General features: G+C 37.3%; 1 protein-coding gene across 2 annotated transcripts; it reads right to left on the bottom strand.

Moving 5' to 3' along the window:
- Positions 1 to 6,271: 6,271 nt before the first annotated feature.
- On the bottom strand, positions 6,272 to 7,447 carry PDHA2 (pyruvate dehydrogenase E1 subunit alpha 2). 2 transcript variants are annotated; one of them, XM_045879411.1, is made up of 2 exons: positions 6,917 to 7,447; positions 6,272 to 6,841 (listed from the first exon to the last, which is right to left on the bottom strand). In XM_045879411.1, the coding sequence occupies exons 1-2, from the start codon at positions 7,445 to 7,447 to the stop codon at positions 6,272 to 6,274; spliced, it is 1,101 nt and encodes a 366-aa protein (XP_045735367.1). The 2 variants fall into 2 exon arrangements, with proteins under 2 accessions (XP_045735367.1, XP_045735365.1); XM_045879409.1 differs by having other exon boundaries at positions 6,272 to 7,447.
- Positions 7,448 to 25,122: the final 17,675 nt, after the last annotated feature.

The raw sequence follows: 25,122 nt of genomic DNA, 5'->3' as shown, positions 1-25,122 counted from the left end.
AAATATATTCCTCAGGCAGCTAGCATTGCAATCTTTACGCCTAGCTACCTCCATAAAATTGAAGACCCTTTTTATTGCTTTCAGATGAGATAGTCCCTTCAACATTTTGTCCTTTTCTGCAGTGAACAGTTCTCTCTTCCTATGGATCAGAAATTTTTATTTATTGATCATCTTCGGTGTACCTGGAACTAAGTTAGATGTTACTTCATTTCCTGTTCTTCATTTAACCTTTACAACAGTCACATGGGTCAGTCATTTTACAGAGGAAGTGAAGGTACAGAGTTAAGTCACATTCTCAAGGTACCATTTCTCATCGACGGCTAGACCATGATTTGAACCTACACTTAAATGATACCAATGCCCAGACTCTAATTTATTTTCATGTCACATAAAGGTAGGGCTGCTTTAAGACTCAGTGATACTGGATAAGAAGCATTAGGTTCTAAAGAGCCTATCAGTACATGAGATGCTACTGATTCAATTCATCCAATAGATGTTAATTTCCATGATAATACAGAGTTCACCAACTATGCACACCTACGGCTTCTAGTTTCCTTGTCTTTATTTGTTATATATTTCCACCTCATTCCCCTGGCCTCTCCTTTAGTCTTCTCTCTCTCTCTCTGTCTCTATATCTACTGATTTGGCCCAGTTCCTGACTTCATCCCAGGTTTGCATCTCAGGTTCTGTAATCCTGAGCCCCCAGCTGCTTGGATTCCTCTCTACTACTTGGATAGACGAGACATGAATAGCTTTGAACTTCCAAGGACTTGCTCACATACTACCTTGGCATTTCAAGGGCTGGCTTTGACTCATCAAGGCCTGATACTCACCAATCAACTGAAAAACTTCCATCTGGACTCAAGACAAGCCTCAGGCAGTGAAATTGCAACTATAGTCTTCAGTGTATTTCTTGACCTATGGTTGACGTTTTACTATAAAATCCTCAAAACCTAACATTGCAGTTACTTTAGTTCATCTCATAACCAGCCACGGATGGTGGGAAAATATATGTTGAACAGTTTTAATTTTGTTCCTAGGCTTTCTTATTTCTACTGGAGACTCATCTTTCCCCCTCTTTCTACTTCTAAATTGTGAACCGCTGCAGTGATATATCTAAGGGGAAGGAACAGATCCATTACTCAACGGGATGGGATGAATATCACAGAATTTGTGACTATCTTTTTTTGTTTTTTAGAGAGAGAAATAGAAAGCGCACGTGCACGCACAAGCAATGAGGGAGGGGCAGAGAGAGAGGGAGAGAGTGGAACTCTTTCCCCTTTTTTTTTTTTTTAAGGAGAGAGAGAATCTTTAGCAGGCTTCATGCTGAGTGCAAAGCCCAATGCAGGGCCTGATCTCGTAACCCTGAGATCATGAACTGAGCCAAAACCAAGAGTCCAACACTTAACAGACTGGGCCACCCAGGTGCCCCGTGTGACTATCTTTAATCTGCTTTACTTCCTATTCTCTATATCATTTTTTCCTCCTTATTTTTGTTTTTGGGTTTCTATACTAAGCCTACAAATCTGAATTCAGATTAAAGTAATTGATAAAATCCCTTAGTTCTAGTTTAATTCCATTAATTCATTTGTTAATGTATTTTTTTTTAAGCTATTGCTTGGTTAAGTATTATTAGAAGCAATGATTAAAAAGCAGTCAAAAATGTACTTTTCAAAATAGGGACTCTGTTGCCTGGATTTGAATCCAGTCTCCATCATTTATAAATTGTGAAATCTTGAACAATTTATTTAACTTGAGTTTTAATTTCCTCTTCTCTAAGTGAATATCAAAATGCCTATATTATGTGGATATTACAAACATTAAGTGAGATAATATATGTAAAATGCTAAGCATATTGTCTTGCGCTCCAAAGCAGCCTAGCAAAAAAGAATAGTAGCTATGATCAATAGCTATATGATCCTGAACTAGCAATCTAGTATTTCTGGGGCTACTCTTCTATATATAGGTTTTTATTATGTATAATTAAAAAAACTTGATTTTTTTAGTTATTGCTTACTGCAGTGAAAAGATACAAATCTAAATCAGCAAAGGGAAAAGACACATGGAGTAAATTCTAAAAGAAACTAGGCACAAGCTTCCAGTTATCTCCTCTTAGTGGAATAACATGGGGACACATTATTAAGATAAACTTATCTGGACAAACTATTACAGCATGGCCCAAGGCCTTAGGCATACAAAAACATTCTTATCAGGCAGAATATTCCAGGGGTTCAGAAGTTATCTTCCAGGAGTGTGAAGACAGGCCTTTCTCTGGGATGTGCAGGTTTTGAGAAACCTAGGCCTACTGAGATAACCCTTTCCTTATCACAAAGTATTAGGAGATGCTAGTAATAGGGGAAACTGGGTGTAGGGCATATGGGAAATCGGTACATTGTTCTTAATTTTTCTGTAACTCTAAAAGTGTTCTAAAAATTAAAGTCTATTAAATCAAAATCCAATTAGAATAGATTATAGAAGTTGATAAATATTCAAGCTGAAAATATTTTAATATATCTCAAATTACTTTATCTAATTGAGATTATAGCATAAGGATTCTGTTGCATTGTCTTGGCCTCATGCGTTTAAAATTTCTATTGTACTTGTCTTTATAAGGAAAGGACTGAATTTTTTCTCATCAACATGAGCTTTTATTATTCATAACAACCAAAAAGTGGAAAAAATCCAAATGTCCATCAACTGATGAGTAGATCGATAAAATGGAATGTTGTTCAGTCATAAAAAAGAGTAGTGATGTATGCTATAGCAACATTTGGAAACCCTTAGGCTCAGTGAAAGCAGACAGACACAAGAGAGCATGTATTTTATGACTTATATAAAATGTGAAGAATACCCAAGTCCAGAGACCAAAAGTAGATTAGTACTTTCCAATGGATGAAGAGATAGGGAATGGGGAGTAACTGATAATGGGTATGGGCTTTTTCTCTAGATGATGAAAATATTCTGGAATCAGGTAGTGGTAATGATTACACAATCTGTGAACATACTAAAACCACTGGATTGTACACTTTTAAAAGATGGATGGTGTGTAATTTATATTTCAATTTTTAAAAACTACTTCTTTCTCACAAATAAATTATCAGGCTAAGTTTCACTAATATCTGTTCCATTTTTTTGTAACACTAGATTGGCAGGAATATCAAATGTTTAAATAAATGCAATTCTTATATATTTAAGTATTCCCTTCATATATTTTTCTTTTTTCTTTTTTTCTTTTAAGATTTTTTATTTATTTATTTGACAGAGAGAAAGAGAGAGCACAAGCAGGGGGAGTGGCAGGCAGAGGGAAAGGGAGAAGTAGGCTCTCCACTGAGCAGGGAGCCCGACACGAAGCTCAGTCTCAGGACCCTGGGATCATGACCTGGGCAGACGCTTAGCCAACTGAGCCACCCAGGCACCCCTTCATATATTTTTCTTAACCTCCTTCCTTTCATTCCACAGAGAGGCACACAATCCTTTACCTTTATAGAGTATCATAAAGATGAAGATATTATTAATTCTTTCTTCTCTCAGATATTCTAGCATTGCTGCAACAGTGAAACTTTTGTTATGATCATCATGGCTTATTAGGTCTTCTGGATGGATAAAATAGACTGAGTTGCATAGTATTATAGATAGAAAATGAAATCTAGCTGCTGCATTTGTACACCTGTCTGATTTATAGCTTGATGAGTAATTGTTATTATTAATTTATTGTTTGACCTAATGAAAAGGGGTTTTTGTTTTTGTTTTTCAGATTTTTTTTTTACATCATTACAGTGTTTCTTGGTTTTGTGATGGATTCATCTCTAACCAATTATTTGTATCTTAATTTTTACTGGTATTAAATCCATAATATAAGCAAACTTAAAAATTTCTGTATAGTGTATACAGAGAATTAGCTTTCAAGAGCTTGTCTTCCACTTGTAAGTTTATGGAAACCTAAATATGTAGAAATAAATAAAGAGTAGAAGAATGATTTGTCGTAAAAAATATGTGATTATTTTAACAGTATTATGAAACACTGGAGGGCATCCAATCAAGGTACCTCTGAACTGAAGCAGCATACACAAAATATATTGACTAGTAATATTCTTGATTCATAAACAACCAACACTCATCTCTGCTTTCTGAATTTAAAATATTGAGGTTATCTTACTTGTTTAAACCTTTTGGGGTAAGGCATGGAGATTAAGCCTGCACATATGTGTACATATGTTCATACACTCAAGGTCTCTAAGCTTTTGGTTTTCTTTTAGAGTTCTTAAAAAGTATCTATTTTTTTTTTAACTGTAGACGTAGATGTACAGTTAAAAAAAGGTTTTAACTTTTTACAAACTGAGATATAATTGATGTATAGCATGATATTAGTTTCAGGTGTACAACATAATGATCAGATATATGTATATATTATGAAAGGATCACCACAATAAGTCTACTTAACACCCACATGATACATAGTTATTTTTTTTCTTTGATGGATTTTAACTTTTAATAACTGATTCTTTTGATGTTTTCTACAAACTGTTTCTTAGATCACAGGCAAAGTCTGATATCTGATTTCAGTAAGCCTATCTCAGAGAAACAAGATATAGTCACATCCAATAGGACTTTTGGTCATTACTCAAATAAAACCAAGTAAAAATGTTTTCACAAAGTCATGTCTTGCTAATTGACATGGTATTGGATTGTAGAGAAAACCCAACCTGTATGATCCAAGTTAGATTTTCCTTCGAAAAAGGTTATCTGTGAATGTTTAGTTCTAGCCAAGACAGCTTTTACTTTCAACCTTTTATTAATTTGAGTAAATGTGCTGCCAAAGCAAGCACTGAACTTTTTATTCATAACACCTCCTTGGTTTATCTCTTTTGAAGTCACCATATCTGTTCATTTCCCAGTCTGAAATTCACCAAGCTAGTTTCTTAAAATATGGAACACATGATGGTACAAATGGATTGAAAAATTAGATTTTTTTTCCTTTACATTGGTATATTAAAAATATTGCACTAAAGTACAACATAAGAAAACGTTCTTGTCCCATCTCCCCCCCGCCGCCCTGTTGTATATCATGTTTCACTGGAAAATGGTCAGTGTTCGCTGGCTTCAGCAGCAATATTGAATATGCGTGCATATGTGTGTACAGTCATGCTATCATAGTAGGCCATGTTATTGGCTAATTCAAGTAAACCATTGTAGATGGCATAGCAGTAGGGGGCCTGATAGCTTGGTGTGGCTTGAAATTCTCTCTACCTCACAGAGTGACTTTACACACCAACTCCTGTCAGGGTGGAGAAGGAATGAAAGAACTGTTTCTCCTTTAAAGAAGAGTATTTACAAATACAAAGCTAAGTCAAATAGAACTATTAGAGCAAGTAACATGAAAAGTTAAATAGTCTTTTCTGGTTTTCCTAATTTAGACTTGTGTAAATTTAAAATAATCTTTAAGATATTCACAGTGTTTAATTAAATAAGGAGGCCATCAGCATAAGGTGGTTGGAATGCCTTGGTTATCCTACGTAAACAAACCAAAACCTAAGCCAGAGTCAGTGTACTCAAACTGAGAAAATGAAATGTAAGAATAAGCAATCACAAACAGGGAGTTAGGTTTTCTCAGCAACAGCTTAAGTTACAGCCAGTAAAATTATTTCCTTGCTTTGTTTCCCTATAAAAATGCCTCCCCTAGCTCTTGTTGACAGAGCACTCCTAAGCATCTTTGGTTTGGCATTGCCTGATTCTAATCCGTGTATGCTCAAACTCTTGAGAATTTTAATGTACCTCGGTTTACCTTTTAGTAACACTGAATGATTAACTGTATAGTTCTTTTAATGCAACAGTGTACAATCAAATGAAATATGCCTTGTAATTGGATGTACATTTTTCAATGATCTCTTTTAATCTCTTCTAATAATCTCTTAATGATCTCAATTTATTTATTTATATATATATTTTAAAGATTTTATTTATTTGAGAGAGAGAGAATGAGAGACAGAGAGCACGAGAGGGAGGAGGGTCAGAGGGAGAAGCAGACTCCCCGCCGAGCAGGGAGCCCGACGTGGGACTCGATCCCGGGACTCCAGGATCATGACCTGGGCCGAAGGCAGTCGCTTAACCAACTGAGCCACCGAGGCGCCCGATCTCAATTTATTTTAATAAAAGTTTACAGGACTCTTATTTAATGGGTTTTATTCCTGCTTAACAAAATTGGGCACAGTTTCTTAAAGTGGACCACGAACATTCCTTTGAAGGACTAAAAATAAATTTATAAAGTCTCCCTTTAACTGAGGGACTTAAACTTGATCCACTGACTTGCGCCACGAACTTCAAAAGGTGGATTGTCGCAATAGATGTGATGACCTAATTCTTCCAAAGGTGGTTCAGGATCAGTTGTAGCAAAGTGGGCTGCATCGTCAATTGCTTTCCTCACTTCTACATCAATTTCCTTGAATTCTTCAACAGTGGCAAGCTTACTGTTTGCCATTCTATCTCGGAGAAGCATAATAGGATCACTCTTGCTTCTCACATTCTGAATTTCTTGTCGCGAGCGGTAACTAACTCCAGGGTCACTCATGCTGTGTCCATGATAACGGTATGTCTGCAGCTCCATCACTACGGGCCCCTTTTCAGATCTGCAGTAGTCCGCCGCAAACCTCGTTGCCTCCCGAACACACAGAACATCCATCCCATCCACCCTTAGTCCGGGGATAAAGTGTCCTCTCTTGTAGTAATCAGTGCTTGCTGCTGCTCTCTCAGCAGACGTGCCCATTCCGTAGAGGTTATTCTCACAGACGAAAACACAAGGTAATTTCCACAGAGCAGCCATATTGTAAGCTTCAAATATCTGACCCTGATTCGCAGCACCATCCCCGTACAGGGCCAAACAGACCTCCTTTCTGCCCTTATATTTACAGGCCAGGGCGACACCAGCCCCCAGGGGCCCCTGGGCGCCGACAATGCCGTTGCCCCCATAGAAGTTCTTTGCATACATGTGCATAGATCCTCCTTTTCCTTTAGCACAGCCTCCCCTTCGTCCTGTCAGTTCTGCAAGAATTGCTCGGACAGAAAGGCCACGAGTATAGCACAAGCCGTGAGCCCGATAGGATGTGATGACATGATCGGTGGGATTTATCCCGGCCTCCAGGCCCACACAACAAGCTTCCTGGCCATCGCACAAGTGACAGAACCCACGAATAAATTTTTGTCTATACAGCTGATCTGCCTTCAGTTCCATGCGGCGAATAGTCTGCATCATCCTGTAGTATTTAAGCCCATCCTCCCGGCTGAGCACTGTTGTGACAGGCGGGCCCTCTTCTAATCGATAAAGGTCACACTTCTTAATTTCAAATGTGGCATCATTGCAATGGTTACGGGATGCCACCAGCACTCTGCTGGCGGGCTTCTGGGCAACCCCGGACAACACGCGGGAGACCGCGGCGGCGAGCATCTTCTTCATGGAGTGTGGCCCCGGGTGGCGGCCGCGACTCTCAGCTGCCCAGACGTCTGGCTGCGCTCGTCCCCTCCGGAGCCTCCTTCCGAGCCAGAACGTCTTCGGCGCCACAATGACCGCGCTGGTGACAGAGGCCACGTCACTCCAGGCCGAGTCACCGGGTGGCCAGCCCCGACGGACTGATTTCTACAGTGCCTTCCAACTGTAATTAAGAATAAGGTTGCTTTGTTTCCTGAAAGAGCTGGTGGGACAACATCCCAATCCTAAATAGGGCCACACTCATTGCTAAAACATAATAACCCTGCTAAACGCTATGGCAGTGGTCCTGACCTTGTAACAATGGAACAGAGGTGCAAAGGCAGTCGCCAAGGCACACAAAGTTCTGATACGTTAGGCCAAAGATAGTCTCACCAGTATTTAAAGTCTTTTTAAAAGGGCGCCCGGGTGGTTCAGTTGGTTAAGCGTCTGCCTTTGGCCGGGATCATGATCCCGGGGTCCTGGGAGCAGCCGGCTTCCTGCTCAGCCAAGAGCCTGCTCCTCCCACTCCCTCTGCCCCTCCCCACCCCCACTTGTGTTCGCTCTCACTCACTCTGCTCTCTCTCTCTCAAATAAATAAATCAATCTTTTTTTTAAGTCTTTTAAAAAGTTTTTAGAGTACGTATGAATATTTTATCCTACTCCATAATATACCATCTTTATTTTAATGTAAAAATAAAGATGCAAATTATTCGTAATTTACATATTTAACTTTTTTAAAGATTTTATTTATTTTGAGAGAGAGAGAGCACACACACAAGCGAAGGGGAGGGACAGAATGAGAGGGACAAGCAGACTTCTGGCTCAGCACTGAGCCTGAGGTGGGGCTTAATCCCACGACCCTGAGATCATGACCTGAGCCCAGGCAGAAGCTTAACCCACTTGAGCCACCCAGGCGCCCCCATATTTAACTTTAAAAACACACACACTTTTTAAGGAAAAATTGGTATTCCAAAAAAAATATGGCACATTTATTCTATGGCTTCTAGTACCTGTGTCACCTGAGGGGAGGGAAGGGGGAGAGGCAGATGATGATACAAAAACCCCAGCCAGAGAATAACAGTCTAAACCCAAAAATAAACTTTGCTGGGTGTAGGAAGATCGGAGGCAGGGTTGAGATGCAGATTATGGTATGACCAAGTTATTGATATGGCACCTTTCCTTATCTTATAATCCTGAATCTTTCCCATTTTTATCCCTATTTTCTGACTAATTGACTTTTTTTTTTTTTTTTTTTGTAATATCTTCAACAGGTTTCTTTAGAAAACATCAAGATGCAGGTGGCTTTGCATTTTGCTTTTATATCAATCTAAATTGAATCAGTCTTATTCCAAGAAATTGAGAAGCATTTTCTTATAATACCTCTTTATAGTAAACATTAGAAAGTGTTACTTCTTATAAATGACCCACTAAACAAAATACAGTTTGGCCTGAAAGAGAGCAATAGCGTTTGCTTAAGTCACTGGTAACAGTTCAATCATAGGACAAAAGAAGTCTAAGGCCTAGGGTTACAAAGATCACGTATCATTTTCCTCTTTTGTGCTTTTACTAGGAAGGTGATTTTTGTACCCCAATAAGCCAACCATATCCAGGGAATTGGTTTTACTTAGACTATTAAGCTATTTACCTCAATTCATCCTCTGTTTTATATCCACGGCCTGTTTATAATGAACATGCAAATAAAATACAAAATACAAAAATCCCTGTTTGTAAATAAATCCTTACCCAAATTTCCCTCTGACATGTTCAAAGCAGCTGACTTCTCTTTGTCTAATTGCAAGTGTTATTTTGAACACTTCTTTTGACATTCAGGCAGGAAGTAGAAAATAGCTTGTTAAAAAGTTACAATATCTCTTAAAACTTGATTCCCCCCCGACCTTCCCAACCCAGCCATTATAATGGACCTCATCTTTTCGCTCAACTTAAAATTCTGCTGTTGGACTTCATGGTCTTGCTGTGTTATTTGCTTTCTCTTTGATAGTTAGCCTCTCTCCGCTGTTCTCTTTCATTCCTGCAGGTATTGGACATCTCCAGGGAGCATTATCTCCATGAGAATGAGAAAAATGACACCGCAGGATGGAACGGTAGTGTTAATGGGTCACTGAGTGACAGCTGAGCCTTCTCTCAGAGGTATCAGCCTGGCTAGGACCGCCAGGAACACAAGAGCTATACAGTAAAGTGTGCCAATTTAATCTTGTCATATGTAGCCTGGGCTGCAAAGATAGAGCTCCCCTTAAAAGCCCAGTGTGACAAGGCTAAACCCAACTCATGCCAAAAGAGAACATGCAAAGATGCTAATTGGAAAATACCTGTGCTACAGGTCGCCACAGAAGATAGCCATTTATTTATTTATTTATTTACTTACTTACTTACTTATTTATTTATTTAGCAACAGGCTCAGGTTAAGGTAACAAATAATAAAATGCGATACTTCCAGGGGCCTCTTGGACATCATATATGGTTAACCTATATTAACCTAGATTCAACTTAAAGACAGACGGATGCAATCATATTTACAGAATATGATATCAAAGTCCACTAAACTGATTAATCCTGATGATTTTTTGTTGTTGTTGTTCCTAAACCCATCCACATTTTTGAAATAACTGGAATTTCCAGATAGCAGTGTAAAAATGTAAACCTCACCAAGGAGATCCTGAGCTGCTGAGCTTCTCGAACTCTTATCTGCCCCCAGCTAGACAGGAGTCAAGCTATGCATGGACAACTGAGCCGAGGGTGGTGTACTTTCCTTCACATAATTTATTTTTCATCCTGTCATTGTTCAATACCGTGTTTATTACCAAACAGAACTAATAGCCATCTACATGCTCACCACTGAAATGCTGTTTGCAATTAAAATCCCCATAAATTCTAAGTTTTAATTAAGACCAAATCTTACTTTTAATCTATTTGAAATTAAAGGAAAACAGATGAGCACTTTTATAAGGCCAATGGTAGACTTTACATTTAATTAATAAAAAACCTAATAAAAGAGCAGCCAGTGATTATAGTAGCAGTCATTCATATCAGTGTGACAGTATTTCACATTTCATGTCTAATGGTTGATACTCCAGGGGTATTTCTGAATTTATCTTAAAAGTGTCACCCCATTACATCAATAGCATATAGAGTATTTTTAATAAATGATAAGAAATGTAAAAAAAGAAAGGACAGTATATTTGAAGGATATTTAAATTCCTCCAGCAATAATTGCTCTCTTTTGCCAAATGTTAAGTGAAGAAAACTGTTAAAAAGTGAATATGTTCTAGATAAATAATATCAGATTTCATTATAATTAGTGGCAATGTATTTTTTTCATAGCTCTAAGATTTGGCAATTAAGAGTGATGAGTAAGAACTTGGTTAAAAAATTGTTATATATAACTCTGAGAAGAATTTTTCCCATTTGGTCTATCACTTTATCTCCCTTGGAGAAAAGGGAAAATGTCAGTACCATATATTCTGCAAAATAATGACGATCAAGCAAAGTTCCTATTTAATGTTATAATAAGCGAAGTTATTTCAGAATAGTACAGAGCCCTGGGCAACCAATATTTTTTTCTTCTCACCCCCATGATAATTCTGAAGTATTGTTAAATAAAAATTCAGGACAAATTATCATGAAGAGAACATTTGATTGAAAACAAGATGTAAAGTGAGAGTGCTCTTCATTCCATCCAGATAATGATGATGTTAGAAAAGGAAAGACATTATGTGTTAATTTTTAGTAACAGCTGATGAAGCCATCGTCTTTCTCCTGCTGGATGAGCAAAATCATCTGAGTCGTCATGCCCTCAGTACATAACCCCATATCCTAAAATTTTAGGACCAGGGTCTAGAAGATAATGATAAAAGGGATCACAACACAAAACTATAAAAGAAAACGTTTCAAACTTTTAACAAGCTTCCTATAATTAGAGCTGTAATTGAATGTGGCCAAATGAGATAAGAAATAAAAATTCATGTATAACCTGGTGTTAAAATTTAGTATGGCTTAATGTCTAACCAGTAAAGGATTAGTAAATGTGTCCAAAGTTGTGAACTCATTTCTGCTCAGTACTTTGAGTTCTTTTATAAAATCATAGTCCCCACTCAGAATAAAAACCATCAATTCAATACATATTTCTAACAAATCAGAACAAATTCAAGCAAGCCTAAAAGTTAGGTCTCTCTGTATTTCCTCTAAAAAGTATTATTTGCACTTTCTGGGAAAGTGTTTTGTTCAGAAGATTTTAATTCTCACATATTTAAAAACTCATGTCCCAAATTTTTCACCTTTAAATAGACAAAAATTTTCCCTAATAACCTTAATTTTAATAACACTAAAGTATATATTAAGTGTGATAGTAAAAATAAACTGTATATTCAATAATAAAATGAGAGCTTCTTTCCTCTGTATAGTTTTTCATAATATATTAGTATCTCTTACTGTACCATTTTTGATGTTTTCTTTATAAATGACTTCCGACAACCCTTCTTCCCAACAACGTTGGGTACACTATTACCTTTTTTCCAATATCAGTATGCAATAACAAAATTAGCACATTTATTTCTTTGCACCTTGCTTCCTTCAAGACCTGAGTCGCTGAACTAGGTTTAGAAAGACAAAGGAATATTGGCAAAATTCCAGGACTCTGCTGCCCCCTAGAAGGAAGCTTGAGCAGCACATTTAACCATCACAGGCAAATCGTGGGAAAAAGAGCACTCCAAGGAAGAAGGCAAATCCTGCACCCCACTTTAACAACCTCCTGTTGGCCACATCACTGGTTTTCTTTGCCCGATTCCTATCTAAGCTTGGGCACAGTGCTGCCTATTACATCCTCAACTTAGATCCCAACAGATTCCATGGCTCTCTCTCCCGAGATCCCTGTGAATAGGTATAGATAAACAAGCAAAATTTCCTTGGCAAAAACTTTTTAAAAACGAAGGTGAAATTTTAAGCTAACATATGCGTTAATTTGAGATTTTAAGGCACTGCTGTAAACATCACCCAGGTAGGTGATAGCCTTGCATATCTTTGCTGGAGGTACAAAGTTTGCTCATGTGATCCTCACAGAGACAGGTAAGGAAGGCAGCTTCTATCATTCTCTTCTGTGTGAAGAAAGTGAGGCATAGAGAGTTTAGGTGAAAAGGAAAAATTATAAAGCCAGTAAAAAAAAAGTGTAATATTTATTCTTCACTTATTCAGCACATATAATAAAATGCCTTCCTTCTGTATGCCCCCTTTGTGTACTAAGTTGTAGAAATACAATAATGACATACAATTAGATTTCCCTGTACTTAATCCGGTTCATATGGAAGTGTTGTGCTGTGAGCTTTCCAAGATTTTCTGGCACTGGGTGTAGAAAAGGACACATCATCAATGAATGACAGAGGAAGCGACACATGAGCAGCTGTTATAGAGGCAATAAAACTAATGTATTGCATTCCAGGCAATGGTTACAATGACAGTTTGTCTTTATTAGGATCAATGATGAACAAATTAAAAATAGAGTACTGTCAAACTGCAACATTCAAAACAGAACACTCTAATTTGGTGAAGTTGTGTTGTCTTCTTTAATTTGGTAATACAGCAGAGCTGAAAAGGCACACTGGGAAATATGAAAATCAGGATCTCATAATTATGCAATACATTATGAATATGAATGCAGTTTCTCCAAGCAACCTAAGACAATGCTGTAGATGTTTTATGGAGCTTTCTGTGCGTGAGAATCTTTCTGTTCCCACGGACCCACTGTGCATCTAGATTCTAAGATATTTCCATAGTACCCAACACTGTAAGGCTAACAGGCCACCATGGGAGAAGCCTCAGAGAGGTTTTTGAATAAGAAGCCCAATAAACATCATCCATATTGGGAAACCAAGATAGAGTGCAAAAAGAGATTTTAAGCTCAAACGCGTGAGGCACTCATCAAAAGCACCATATTCGGAAAGCAAGATTATTGTGGGATTGTAGAGGAATTTAATAAGCTCCTCTCAAGGCCACGGGCTGGCTATGCTGTTTGCATCCTCTGAGGCCATGAGCCCCATACTGAAGTTTACGATGAGTTTCTCCAAAAACTCTTGACCTTTATCTGCCCTTGTCTTGGCCTTCTTCCCACTTCATTTTTCAATAAAATTATCATCTATTTACAAGAATGTATTACAACTTTTAAAGGGATTTTCCATATTTTATAGAAATTTTCCATATTATATGGAAAATTTTATGGAATGCATCATATCCCCATTGACCTGAGGAGAAGCAGACCCAAGGAGGTTAATAAGCCCGGTAAACACTGGGCATGTACTCAGGTCATACGTCTTATTCATGGAGAGCCAGTCTCACCTCCTGATCCACTGCTCCTTGCCTGCACATACTACACGGCTCCCCCCAACCCAGCTGCCTGTCTTCTGTTGAAGTTTTATATCTATCAGAGCTTCCTTGCACTAATCTCAGCAGAAGAGGAGTTCTCATCTTATCCGGAAATCTAACTCCTCAGCTCTTTCTGCAGAGCCTGCTGTTCACTCATAATGAGACACCCCTCTCACTCGTACTCCCCACCCTGCCACCCCCCCACCAGAGAATCAGTAATTCTGTCTTCTCCTTTGGCCCTCTTTCATGCTCATATTTCCTCAACTCTGAAAGAAGATACCTGAGTGGCCATTGCTTCTTTTAGATCTCATCCTAGAGCATTCCTTTTATCTAGTCAAGCTCCACAAACATGCAGCCCATCTCCACAGTCTCCGTTTACTTTCCTCTAATTGCTTCCATATGCTTCTACAATCTGTGTCATCAACAATGAACTGAAATTTCTCACATCAAGGACTTGGCTAAATTTAATGACAACTTCAGTATTATCATTCTCTGGAACTCTCCACCACATAACGTAAGTGTTTCTCCATGGATATTACCTTACCTTAACTTTAAGGAAAAAAAAAAAAAAAAAAAGTCATGTTCTTATGCTGCTTATACCCCAAACTTCATTTCCTGATATGTCAACCTTGACCCAAAAAAGTAAATGTGGGTCTAAAGTTTAGTACTATGTGCTCTATTCTTGCCAGCTTAAATGATTACCCACAGAGTCTCATGTGATTTATTGGTTTAATTCTCACCAGTAGGGAACTGCCAACTATATTTTCAACATTAACTTCCCTTCATTCTCTCTAATCTACCAGGGAAAAAAAGTATATTTAAAAGCTCTGTAGTTATTTAAGCCTGAAAAAGTCTAAAAAGAAAGAGTTCTTGCCATTTACCCCTTTGAATAAAAGTATCTCCCCTTCCCAATTTTCTTCTTATCATTAGAAACCCATTCTGGGTTTATAAACTCAACATATACTCTGATTTTAAAGTATTTTAAAAAATTCTATACTGCAAATGCAGAAAAGCACAAAGACAAAATATTTAAATCACCCCAAAATAGTTGCTGTTAAATTTTAATGTATTTCCCTTTATGTTTTATTTCTAACATAATTAGGATAGATTATGCATTTTTATCTCTTGAGTTCTTTTTCTTGGTATCATATATAATTATTATCAAAATAATCAAAAGCTATTTAAAAGATAATTTCAATGGCTGCCAAAAAACCTCCATTACATAGATGTGCCATAATTAAAATGTTTCCCTAAGACTGAACACTTACGTTATTACCAAATTCATATGATGTTCCATGCACTATGCATAAGGGGAGTACTGCTTTTTAAAATTTAATTTACAATGTTTGTAACACAAATTTGATATATTCAATATATCAATTTAATATATTCAATATATTCAATATATATATCTCTTCTGTATGGATCCATTCTTGGCACAGAGTCATGTGTTTTTATACTATGAGTAACTACTTATTGTTTTATTTTAATGGTTTTATACTTTGGTATTTAGTCTTTGAGATATCCAGAAATTACTGGATCCTACAGAGAGGTGATATTATAACTCTATTTTGTCCACTCAGTTTTTCCACTGTCATGTATTGTGTACTCTGTACTTTTATTATTTGGGGATGCTGACTTTATAGCTATCTATATTTATCTACTTATATTTACCTATATAGATAGATCTGTAGATATCTACATCTCCATTCTAAAAATTTTGTTTTTAGGCCCTTTAGTTTTATTATCTGTTAGTTGATTCTTATGCTAACAATTCCCAGGTTTAATATTTAGAGCATAACTACACATTTGATAGACCAAGCCCTTTCTCATTACATTTCTTTTCCAAAATCCTTCTAGTTTTTATAGCCTACATATTATTGCATATGAAGATCAGAGTAATTATATAAAATTTAAAAATAATTTATAATTAAGAAGTCCATTAAACATATAAGATAAATTAGAAAGAACTCTGTCTTTACAATATTTAGTTTTGCCATCCAGAAACATGCATCTCTCAACTTATTCTGAATTTGACACACCGACATCGTGTAGCTTTCCTTGTGAATTCCATCCATTGTTTGTAAGTTGTTTCTCAGCTTAGGTGATGGTGGTTTTAATAGACAATTGTTTATTGACCTCTTGCTATGTTCCAGGCACTTTGCTAAGTGTATTGCAAGCGATAATTTACTTAACTATCATATCAATTCAATGACAAATAAGATCACATTTCTTATTTTTACTGATAGGAAAACTAAAGTTTTAATAGTAAATGTTTCCGGGGTGCCTGGGTGGCTCAGTTGGTTAAGTGTCTGACTTCGGCTCAGGTCATGATCTCAGGGTCCTGGGATCACAGGCATTGGGCTTCCTGCTCAGCGGGGAGTCTGCTTCTCCCTCTCCCTCTGCCTCCCCACCCCCGCTCATGCTTTCTCTTTCTCTCAAATAAACAAATAAAACCTAAAAAAAAAAAAAAAAAGTGTTTCCAGGAACCAAAAGTCAGAAAGTGATAGAAACTGAGCTCAAATCTAGATTTTTCTAACTCCAAAGCTTCTAATATTTTGTCAATGATTATGTAAGCTCTGAAAGGATGATCTGTTGAGAACAAATGATCTATTATAAAGATAAACAAAAATGAATATGTTACAAATGTTTCCAATTGGGTCAAAAGAATGAAAGTCAGGTATTTAACAGTTCAAGAAATAATTCTGCAAAAGGAAAGACCCTTGTCTCTTATTTACTCCATGAAATTGCACTTTCTGTAAAATAATTAAAAAAACAAAGCAGAGATAATAAATATTAGGAAGAAATGTAAGTGAAACAATTATTTATTTTTTAAAAGAAGACAGTGAGATTCCAAATGGTACTTTGCATCATACTCAATGCCCTTTAAGCTCAAATCTTATCCGTTCCTGAAAGGTTACTACATTTATCTGCCATTACTAAAAGTTTTAAAAGATAACAAGTTGACATGCAGTCCATTATTAATGAAGAGGAAGCATACATGATACTTTTTTTTTTAAGATTTTTTTATTATTATTTATTCATTCCAGACACAGAGATACAGAGAGAGAGAGAGAACATGAGTAGGGGGAGAAGCAGGCCCCCCGCCGAGCAGGGAGCCCGATACGGGGCTCGATCCCAGGACCCTGGGATCACAACCTGAGCCGAAGGCAGACGCTTAACCATCTGAGCCACCCAGGTGCCCCTACATGATACATTTTTAAGGGAAATTGTGTATACATTTGCTTTAGCAATTCAATATTGTTAATTTGTGGTTGAACCACAACACACAACTACCTCAAATCCTACATAATAGAAGATTTGAGGCCCAAAATGTGAAAATATAGATGGTTTCATGCCATTGACAATAAAATAAAACAACAACAGACAATAAGCAGAAACGAGGATGATGCTAAAACAAGAGTAATTTGTAAATAAAAGGGAAGCATATCAACTGTTGGACATCAGGTGTCCTTCAGACATTGTCAATATGCTAAATCAGGGCCTTTGGTAAGCTATGCGCTGATTTTGGATTATGAATATGAAATTTTAGTAACCACAAATATCTTAATCAGGAGGTTAGTAGTAAATATCCCTTAATCACATGTAAAAAAATGTGTCTCTCAAACTTTGTTCGTTCTACTGTATAATAGAATAAAAGATTTGCATCTTTGGATCAATTCCCAGTCCATCAGGAGGATCCCTTGTGGCTTTTCAGTGGGCAATTCAATCATAATTTAAGCATCCTGGATGAGGGGCAGGGGTTTCAGTAAAGAAAAAGAAACACCACATTTGGGGGCAATTCTATCATTGCCAATCTACCTGGGCGGTGGAGCTGGAATACCAAATTCTGGGTTCAGAAGTTTATTTCTTTTTCTCTCCAGCTAGCTTGGGAAGCAGTTCATGGGAAGAAAGAAACAAAAAAGAGGGGAGAGGGGAAGGGAAGGGAAAGGAAAGGAAGGGATGGGGATGAGGGAAGGGGAGGGGAGGGGAGGAGAACTATATTAGGAAACACCAGAAGAGCTACAAAGTCTTCATTCTGAGCAGAATACTCTATCATTTGCCTCCCAGTCGTTACTGTTTGCTAAGAGATGGAATGTTTAATGACAAGGAGCGTTAACATAAGCAGTTATCTGTGTCACTTAAGGCAAGGGAAGGAGTATATAACTAACGAAACTAAAACTAAAGAATGACACATAACATTACCATAAGACCTCACCTTTACTAATCAGCATTCTTCAGTGGTTCTCAACCAGGGGTTTCAGAGTTGTAGGCCTGGTTCTCAAGCCTTTGAACTCAGACTGAATTAATATCAGCTTTCCTGGTTCTTCAGTTCTCAGATGGCAGACTGTGGGACTTCTCAGCCTCCATAAAATATGGAAGCTATTCCTATAATAAATCTCTTCATATCTATATCTATGTCTACATCTATCCCTATACCTGAATCCATATCTATATCTATGTATCGATATCTATACCCATAGCTATACTTACATCCATATCTATGAATCCTATCGGTTCTATTTCTCTGGAGAACCCTAATACTGTTGTATATAAAAACTTCCATTTCCTCAAGTAGAAGACACATAAGGAACCCAGGCTTCTTCCAGTTCTCTGCTTCCCTATCCCTAGGCTTCATTTTTGTACTTCAAGACGACTGCTAGATTTCCAACCATCATTGAGGGAGCAATATGGAGAGAGAACAAGACAAACAAACAAACAAAAATAGATGAAGGGTACATGCCAAACATGTTCAAAGAAATTTTCCTTGAAATTACGCATTTTTCTGCTTATATTTCATTGGCCATTAATTAGTGACAAGGCCACATTTAATGAATGCTAGGAAAGCTGGAAAATATAGTCTTCCTGTTAGGCACATGAATAAAATAGAGGATACAATTACTAAAGAAGAAGAGAATGGATTTTGGTATAGGTAATTATCAGTTTGTCACTGAATAAATTAAATAAACACTAGAGGCTACCTGCTACCAGGGCTAAAGTTTCACTCATCCCAAAGGATGTCCAGTCACCTAATCTCATGTACTTTATCAGAGATTTTGCAATGAAATTGAAAGAAAGCAATAAGAAACTCTGATAATAAAAGCTGAAATACATATGATGACAAAGCAAAAAAACGTTTCTTCAATTGTGGCCAAAAATACAGAAGTACTTCAAGAGCATCTAAAAAAGGGAGACTAAGTCGAGAAAAGTGTTTGGGTCTAGCCTCATCAGAATGTTAGCTAGTAAATTCTACAGACTCAAGACCTGTGAACTTCAACTAAATTAGGAGCAACCTCTAGCTAGAGCTGCACTTCAGGACGGCACGTGTGACATCTCGGGGGAGGGGGTGCTGCAGTCTCTCACATCTACCACATCCTTTCTCAGAGAGTCGTTCTTGAGAAGGTTTCAAAGTGGTACAAGACACAGTCCCTTAGTCTTACTTTTTTTTTTTTTTAAGATTTTATTTATTTATTTGAGACAGAGAGAATGAGAGATAGAGAGCACGAGAGGGAAGAGGGTCAGAGGGAGAAGCAGACTCCCCACTGAGCAGGGAGCCCGATGTGGGACTCGATCCTGGGACTCCAGGATCACGACCCGAGCTGAAGGCAGTTGCTTAACCAACTGAGCCACCCAGGCGCCCATTAGTCTTACTTTTTTGCTTTTCTTTCTAAGTCGGTATCTTCCAAAATCCTTTAGTGTCCATTTCCTTTCACCGTTGAGTCCCTAGCATTTCGTGTGGCATTCATCGTGAGGTCTCTCAGGTGACACAGCCGCCACCATTTCCTGTGAATCAGCAATTTAGTGCAATGCCCAGTTGCTGCCACCACTCGTTTTCTTTCTGAACTGAAGCTGCTGTTGACACTCTGGGCCTCCGGGGTTGCGGAGAGCAGTTCTGCAGGCTCATACTCTTGCTGCCTTTGCCATCCCTCCATTTTTGGCCTCCATAAACTTTGGGGGAATGTTCTATTAGAGCACAGGCAAAGCCTGCAGGCCAAGTTATAATTGCCAAATCATCTTGAACCACATCCAGAAATTATTTGAACAATTTCCATTCTTGATGCAATGGATTAAGTGACTTGAAATTAAGCACTGTTCCTCCAGATTTTCTTTCTTGGTCCTAAATTAGGAATACAATTTTCGGCAGCCGAACTAACGGTACTTGCCGAGGCCTGTCTCTAATAACTTAAGTCTAGAGACCCCTGGGGCTCTTCAACACACAAAGAGCCCAGTTGTCTTTGAGACTGAAGGTAGAAAGCATAGCTCTTTCCTTGGGGGTCTAAGAGACCCGTGACTGGACAGACTCACTTCCCAACAATCGCGCCTTTGCCTCACTTGCGCGTGCTCAAGAAAAGCTCTGCTTGTAACACCTTGAAGCCCAAGTCCCCTACATTATGAAGAGATAGCTGTGCTGCTGAGGCTCATGGTTTGCCAGTTTTCTAAGTCTTGCTGGGGGTCTGCGCCTTTGCTGAACTCCACGTGACCCGAGTTCTACTTGCCAGGCTGTCCATGCCTGCCCGTTGGCCAGTGCCCAAGGATCCCTTTGCAAGATTACGTGGCTGACATCCCTTTGCAAGATTACGTGGCTGACTGACCGCATCTAGTCCAGGTCGCAGCAGTTGAAATCTAACGGCAGAACTGAAAACAACCCAAATCAAAACACTGTTTGTTCATCCCCAAAGGTGTGGCCACAACAGGAGCCTTATTTAGTTTATATTTGTTTATATTTTCCTCCCTAAAATGTTGATCCCTCTGATTTCTTTCTTAATAAGTAATCCGGGCCTAAAAATGAAGTGATGGGTTTTCATAGGGGAATTAACAAATTGAGAATTTGAAAAGGGTACCAGATGGAGGCCGAATGTCATTTTTATTATATTAAATGTAGAAGATGTAGTTTAGTGAGAAAAGTAAATGGGCTTGTTGACTGTTCTCTACAGTTAGGCAGACTTAGCCACCAAGACGCAAGCGATACTGTGAATTTCCCCACAAGAAAAAGCAGAATTGTGGGCAGCCCATTCTTAAGGGAGGAAATAAACTGAACAGGATCCCTGAATTATATTTTCCAAACTTCTCCTCCAGTGAGGTGGAATGAATCAAGGAGCATTCCAAATGCTGAATGACAGGTCTAGAAGAACACATCAGGTATAAAGATCCCTGATGGTTGTCCAATAATTTTGTTGGGCCTGATATTAAATAATTAATAAAATTATTTATTTAAAATTTCGATAAATGTAGATATCAGAAATCTAATAGAAATTTTAATAAAGGACTTGGTCTACTCTCTCGATCTGTATTTCTCAATGGGGACACTATATGCATTTTGAGAGGAACAACATTTCAAGGTGCAAAATTGAACTCACACTGTGGATCCTTTAGCATGCTAGTCCCTGAGCGCTAAAATGCAGCCCCTCTCAGTCCGGCAATCACCATTATAATAAAAAATGCTCCTACGTGTTCTTAAGCAGTTTCTAGGTGGTGGCATCTTCCCCATTTGCTAATTACCACTCCAGGTGTTCCAGAAGAATTCTCAGAGGAGAAAAACTCCACTCTGAATTTGGAAATATGAGTAAAAGTTGGATTCATGGAGCTGGGAAGAAATTGTTTTCCAAGCAGAGGAAATAGCATGTTGCATGCCCCCGAGGCCAGGAGCAGCATGATGTATCAAAGAACTCAAAGAACACCTTCAAGTTTGGAGTCCAGAAAGTGGGGGAAGTGTTGACAGAGGAGGCTATTGATACATGCAGGGACACGAGTCGTCTTAGTACAAAACATTATAGTAGTTTAATAAGGAAATAGCATGTTGAGATTGCTGTTTTAAAGCCAATCGTTTTATTGCAAGACTCTGATTCATAATCAGCTCATTTTCAACTTCTATTCATTGTTTGCACCGACCAGAGCACCTTTCTAATTCCCATGGCTTTTGTCTTTTATGTATATGTATGGATTTTTGCTTATGAGTTTGTTTTGGGAGTTTGTTTTTTTGTTTTGTTTTGTTTTGTTGCGAATAGAATAAAAGCATTTCATGTAAGTGAAAACAAAGCATCTTTTAATTACCCATGCCTTCACTCCTCATTGATTTCCACACCATGTTATTGCATATAAGATGAAAATAAATCCAGTTCTTCCATACCACACATACTGCACAAGAGCCTTGCTCTCACATTGCTTAGTCTTTAAAACTTCAGGAAAGAAAGCTTGACAGATCTGCTGATGAAGGTGTTCAGTTAATTAACAAAGAGTAAAGTAATAAAGACTTACTTTAATTGTGCATTTCCACCCTCCCACCCTGAGGAAAGGTCCTTTTTTATAAAAGAACAAAGTGCTGACAAAAGGGGAAAAAATCATAAAAAGTATAATTCCTCCAAAAAAATGTGAAGAAATATCCTGGATAGTGCACATTCCTTCCTTAAGACATTTAATGATGGAAAATCCATTTTATTTTTAAGATAAGAGATGGTGATTAGCCAAGTAACAATATGCACATTTATACAACGAATATAGAAAAGTCCTAGTGAATGCTGCTTATAGAATGAAGTCATTATGTTCAATGGGGGGACTATAATTTCAGTATATCTGGTATACCGCAACAAGCTCAAGGTTAATTTTTTTCCCTCCATTTAACAAAATTCATTCTAATTGTCTGTAATATTCCTCTCGGAGTTTCAGAATTCATCCTTTCAAGTGATTAGATAGAATAAAGAATTTCCCAAAGCATATAAAACTATTTTCAAATAAATACCTGACATAGCCTTCAGTATTCATTATATCAGTTTCTAGAAAACCAAACATATAATTTTGCAGTAAATTTAGGGACTAAACTTAACATAAAATATTTTAATTCCTAACATTTGCTTTCTCCATAGTAATTACATAGCACATAGAAACTTTACAAAACATGTATTTTGAAATTTTTGTTTTGAGATGGTTTCTAAATTGCAAAGGAAATACCTAAGACTGCTTTATGCTAACTAGATTTTTCATACCAGCAGCAAATGAGACCCACAAAGAATATAAGCAATTATTGTTTTATCTAAAGAATGCTTCAATTCAATTCCATGCTTGCCTTCCTGAGAATGCTACAAGGTGAGTGAAATTAAGGACTTGATTTTAGACCTGTTAAGTTTGAAATGTTGCGAAGCAGTTAGACTGTCCAGTGGGGCATCCTGTCTCAGGAGTAAGATTTGACCTGGAAATATCGATGTGAGTTTTAATAGCATGGGAATGACAATGAGTCGAGCTGGAAATATAGACAAGAGTTCAACAGCGTGGGCATTGAAGCTATAGGGAAAATGACATCATTTATTAAAAATGTATGCCATAAGAAAGAGAAGAAAGTTGAGACTAGAAACCTGAGATAACTAATATTAAAAGGGCAGGAAAGGAAAGGGAATCCTGCAGAGAAGATAAACAAACAAAAAACCAAACTATGAAGGAGGAGAATATGTTGCTTTGCTTTAAAAGCTAAAGAAGAGGCTATCCCTAAGGAGGACAAGGATGACCACAGTCACACGCTATAGGGGGGACAAGCAGGACAGTCGATTTTTTTTCAAAGGAGAATCTTGTATTTATAACTAAAGTTATCATTTCAGGGGCCAGCAATCTCGTTTTTGCAGTTTTTTCTTTTCTTTTTTTTTATTCTATAGAATGCCTATTATATTATATATGTATTTAAATGCTTAGCATGGTGATAAGTGTAATACAATCTGTGTCTTTCCAAGGCAAATTTTTTAAACACTTTAACAATATATATTTTACATAGATATAGATGTATATGGCATAAATACATTAATTTCTTCTGACCCTTAAATCTGCAAATTATATATTTGTATATGTTTTATAATACAATATTATATAATATATGTGTATGTACATTTGTTCTGACTGTTAAACATGGAAAAACATATGACAGAGCAGGCTAGTTACACTTATCTCTATAATAATAATAAGCTTTCCTATTAGCCACAGGTATCCTCATTAATATACTTAGGATGATTGGTCACATTTACTCCTTATATTCATATACAGTTGACTCTTGAGCAATGCAGGTACTAGGGGTGCTGATCCCGCTCAGGGTCAAAAATTCCCATATAACTTTTGACTCCCCCAAAATTTAAGTACAAACAGCCTACTGTTGACCAGAAGTCTTACTGATAACACAGTCTATTAGCCCATATACTATATGTATTATACACTGTAGTTTTACAATAAAGTAAGCTAGAGAAAAGAAAATGTAATTAAGAGAATCATAAGGAAGAGAAAATACATGTGCAGTACTATATTGTATTTATTAAAAAAAAAAATCCACATGTGAGTGGACCCGCTCAGTTTAAACCTGTGCTGTTCAAAGGTCAAGAGTATACATGGATTATTCCTTTTATGATTCTCCAAAATATGGCAATTTTAGAAATGGAATATATTCTATTTACTAATTAAATAAACACTAATTACTACAAATTGCCAAAAGTTTGGTCACACTTCCCCGCAGATAATCAGGAAGTTATGACTCATCAAGCTCACTTATAATAACAACTTAATAATATCAAATAGCCTGCCTGCTAATAAGTCTAGCTAAGACTTCACTAGCATTTTTAAACTGAGTGCTGGCATTATGTTTATGTAATACGTAAATTTGCAGGGATTATTCCTGTCGGTAACTTATTGTTAATAGGATTGAAAGTGACTGTTTCCATTTTAGACTTATTTTTCCTCAATAGTGCTGCTCTTGATTTGGGTGAAGGAGATTTAGAAAACATTTTAAGTCAGGGGTTGCAATCAGGGTAGTCTCAAATGCTCAGAGGGGCTAGTTATAAGAGCAAAACTGGTGAGTGGTTACTGTTTGGATGAGACCAGTGTACCAGGGAGCTTATGTCCAGCTAAAGAAGGTGCTCTTCAGCTGCAGACAACGTTTGTTTTCCCCATGCTACGTCTTAAAAATGATGCATATGGAATACAGTCCTTATGGCCACCATGGAGAATAGGATTATTTCTTTGGGGTATAATTCATGTTTATACACAACGTCAAGTATTAGACATGTGGTTTCGTCTTTAGCACCATCTTCTACCTTATGGTAGGCTTGGTTTTCCACATGGATCGTGGCATTAAATAATGCCCTTCTTCATTCTGTTCTAACTTGAGCAAAGTTTGTGTAATTGCAGGGTTCCATTTTATTTTCATTGTTTAGATCACCACTTTATTTTAATTGTATATCTTCAGAAAGAATTATAGGAAAAAGTTTGAGATAGTTATAATTATAGTGGCACTTAGGTTAAATAGTGGAGAACATATTTTCCAAGTT

Source organism: Mirounga angustirostris, unplaced genomic scaffold (assembly GCF_029215605.1).
Source record: "Mirounga angustirostris isolate CCGP_5_RB_7025 unplaced genomic scaffold, mMirAng1.0.hap1 SCAF_2, whole genome shotgun sequence".
In the NCBI taxonomy this organism is placed as follows: domain Eukaryota; kingdom Metazoa; phylum Chordata; class Mammalia; order Carnivora; family Phocidae; genus Mirounga; species Mirounga angustirostris.
This window is presented reverse-complemented; position numbering and strand designations above follow the sequence as displayed.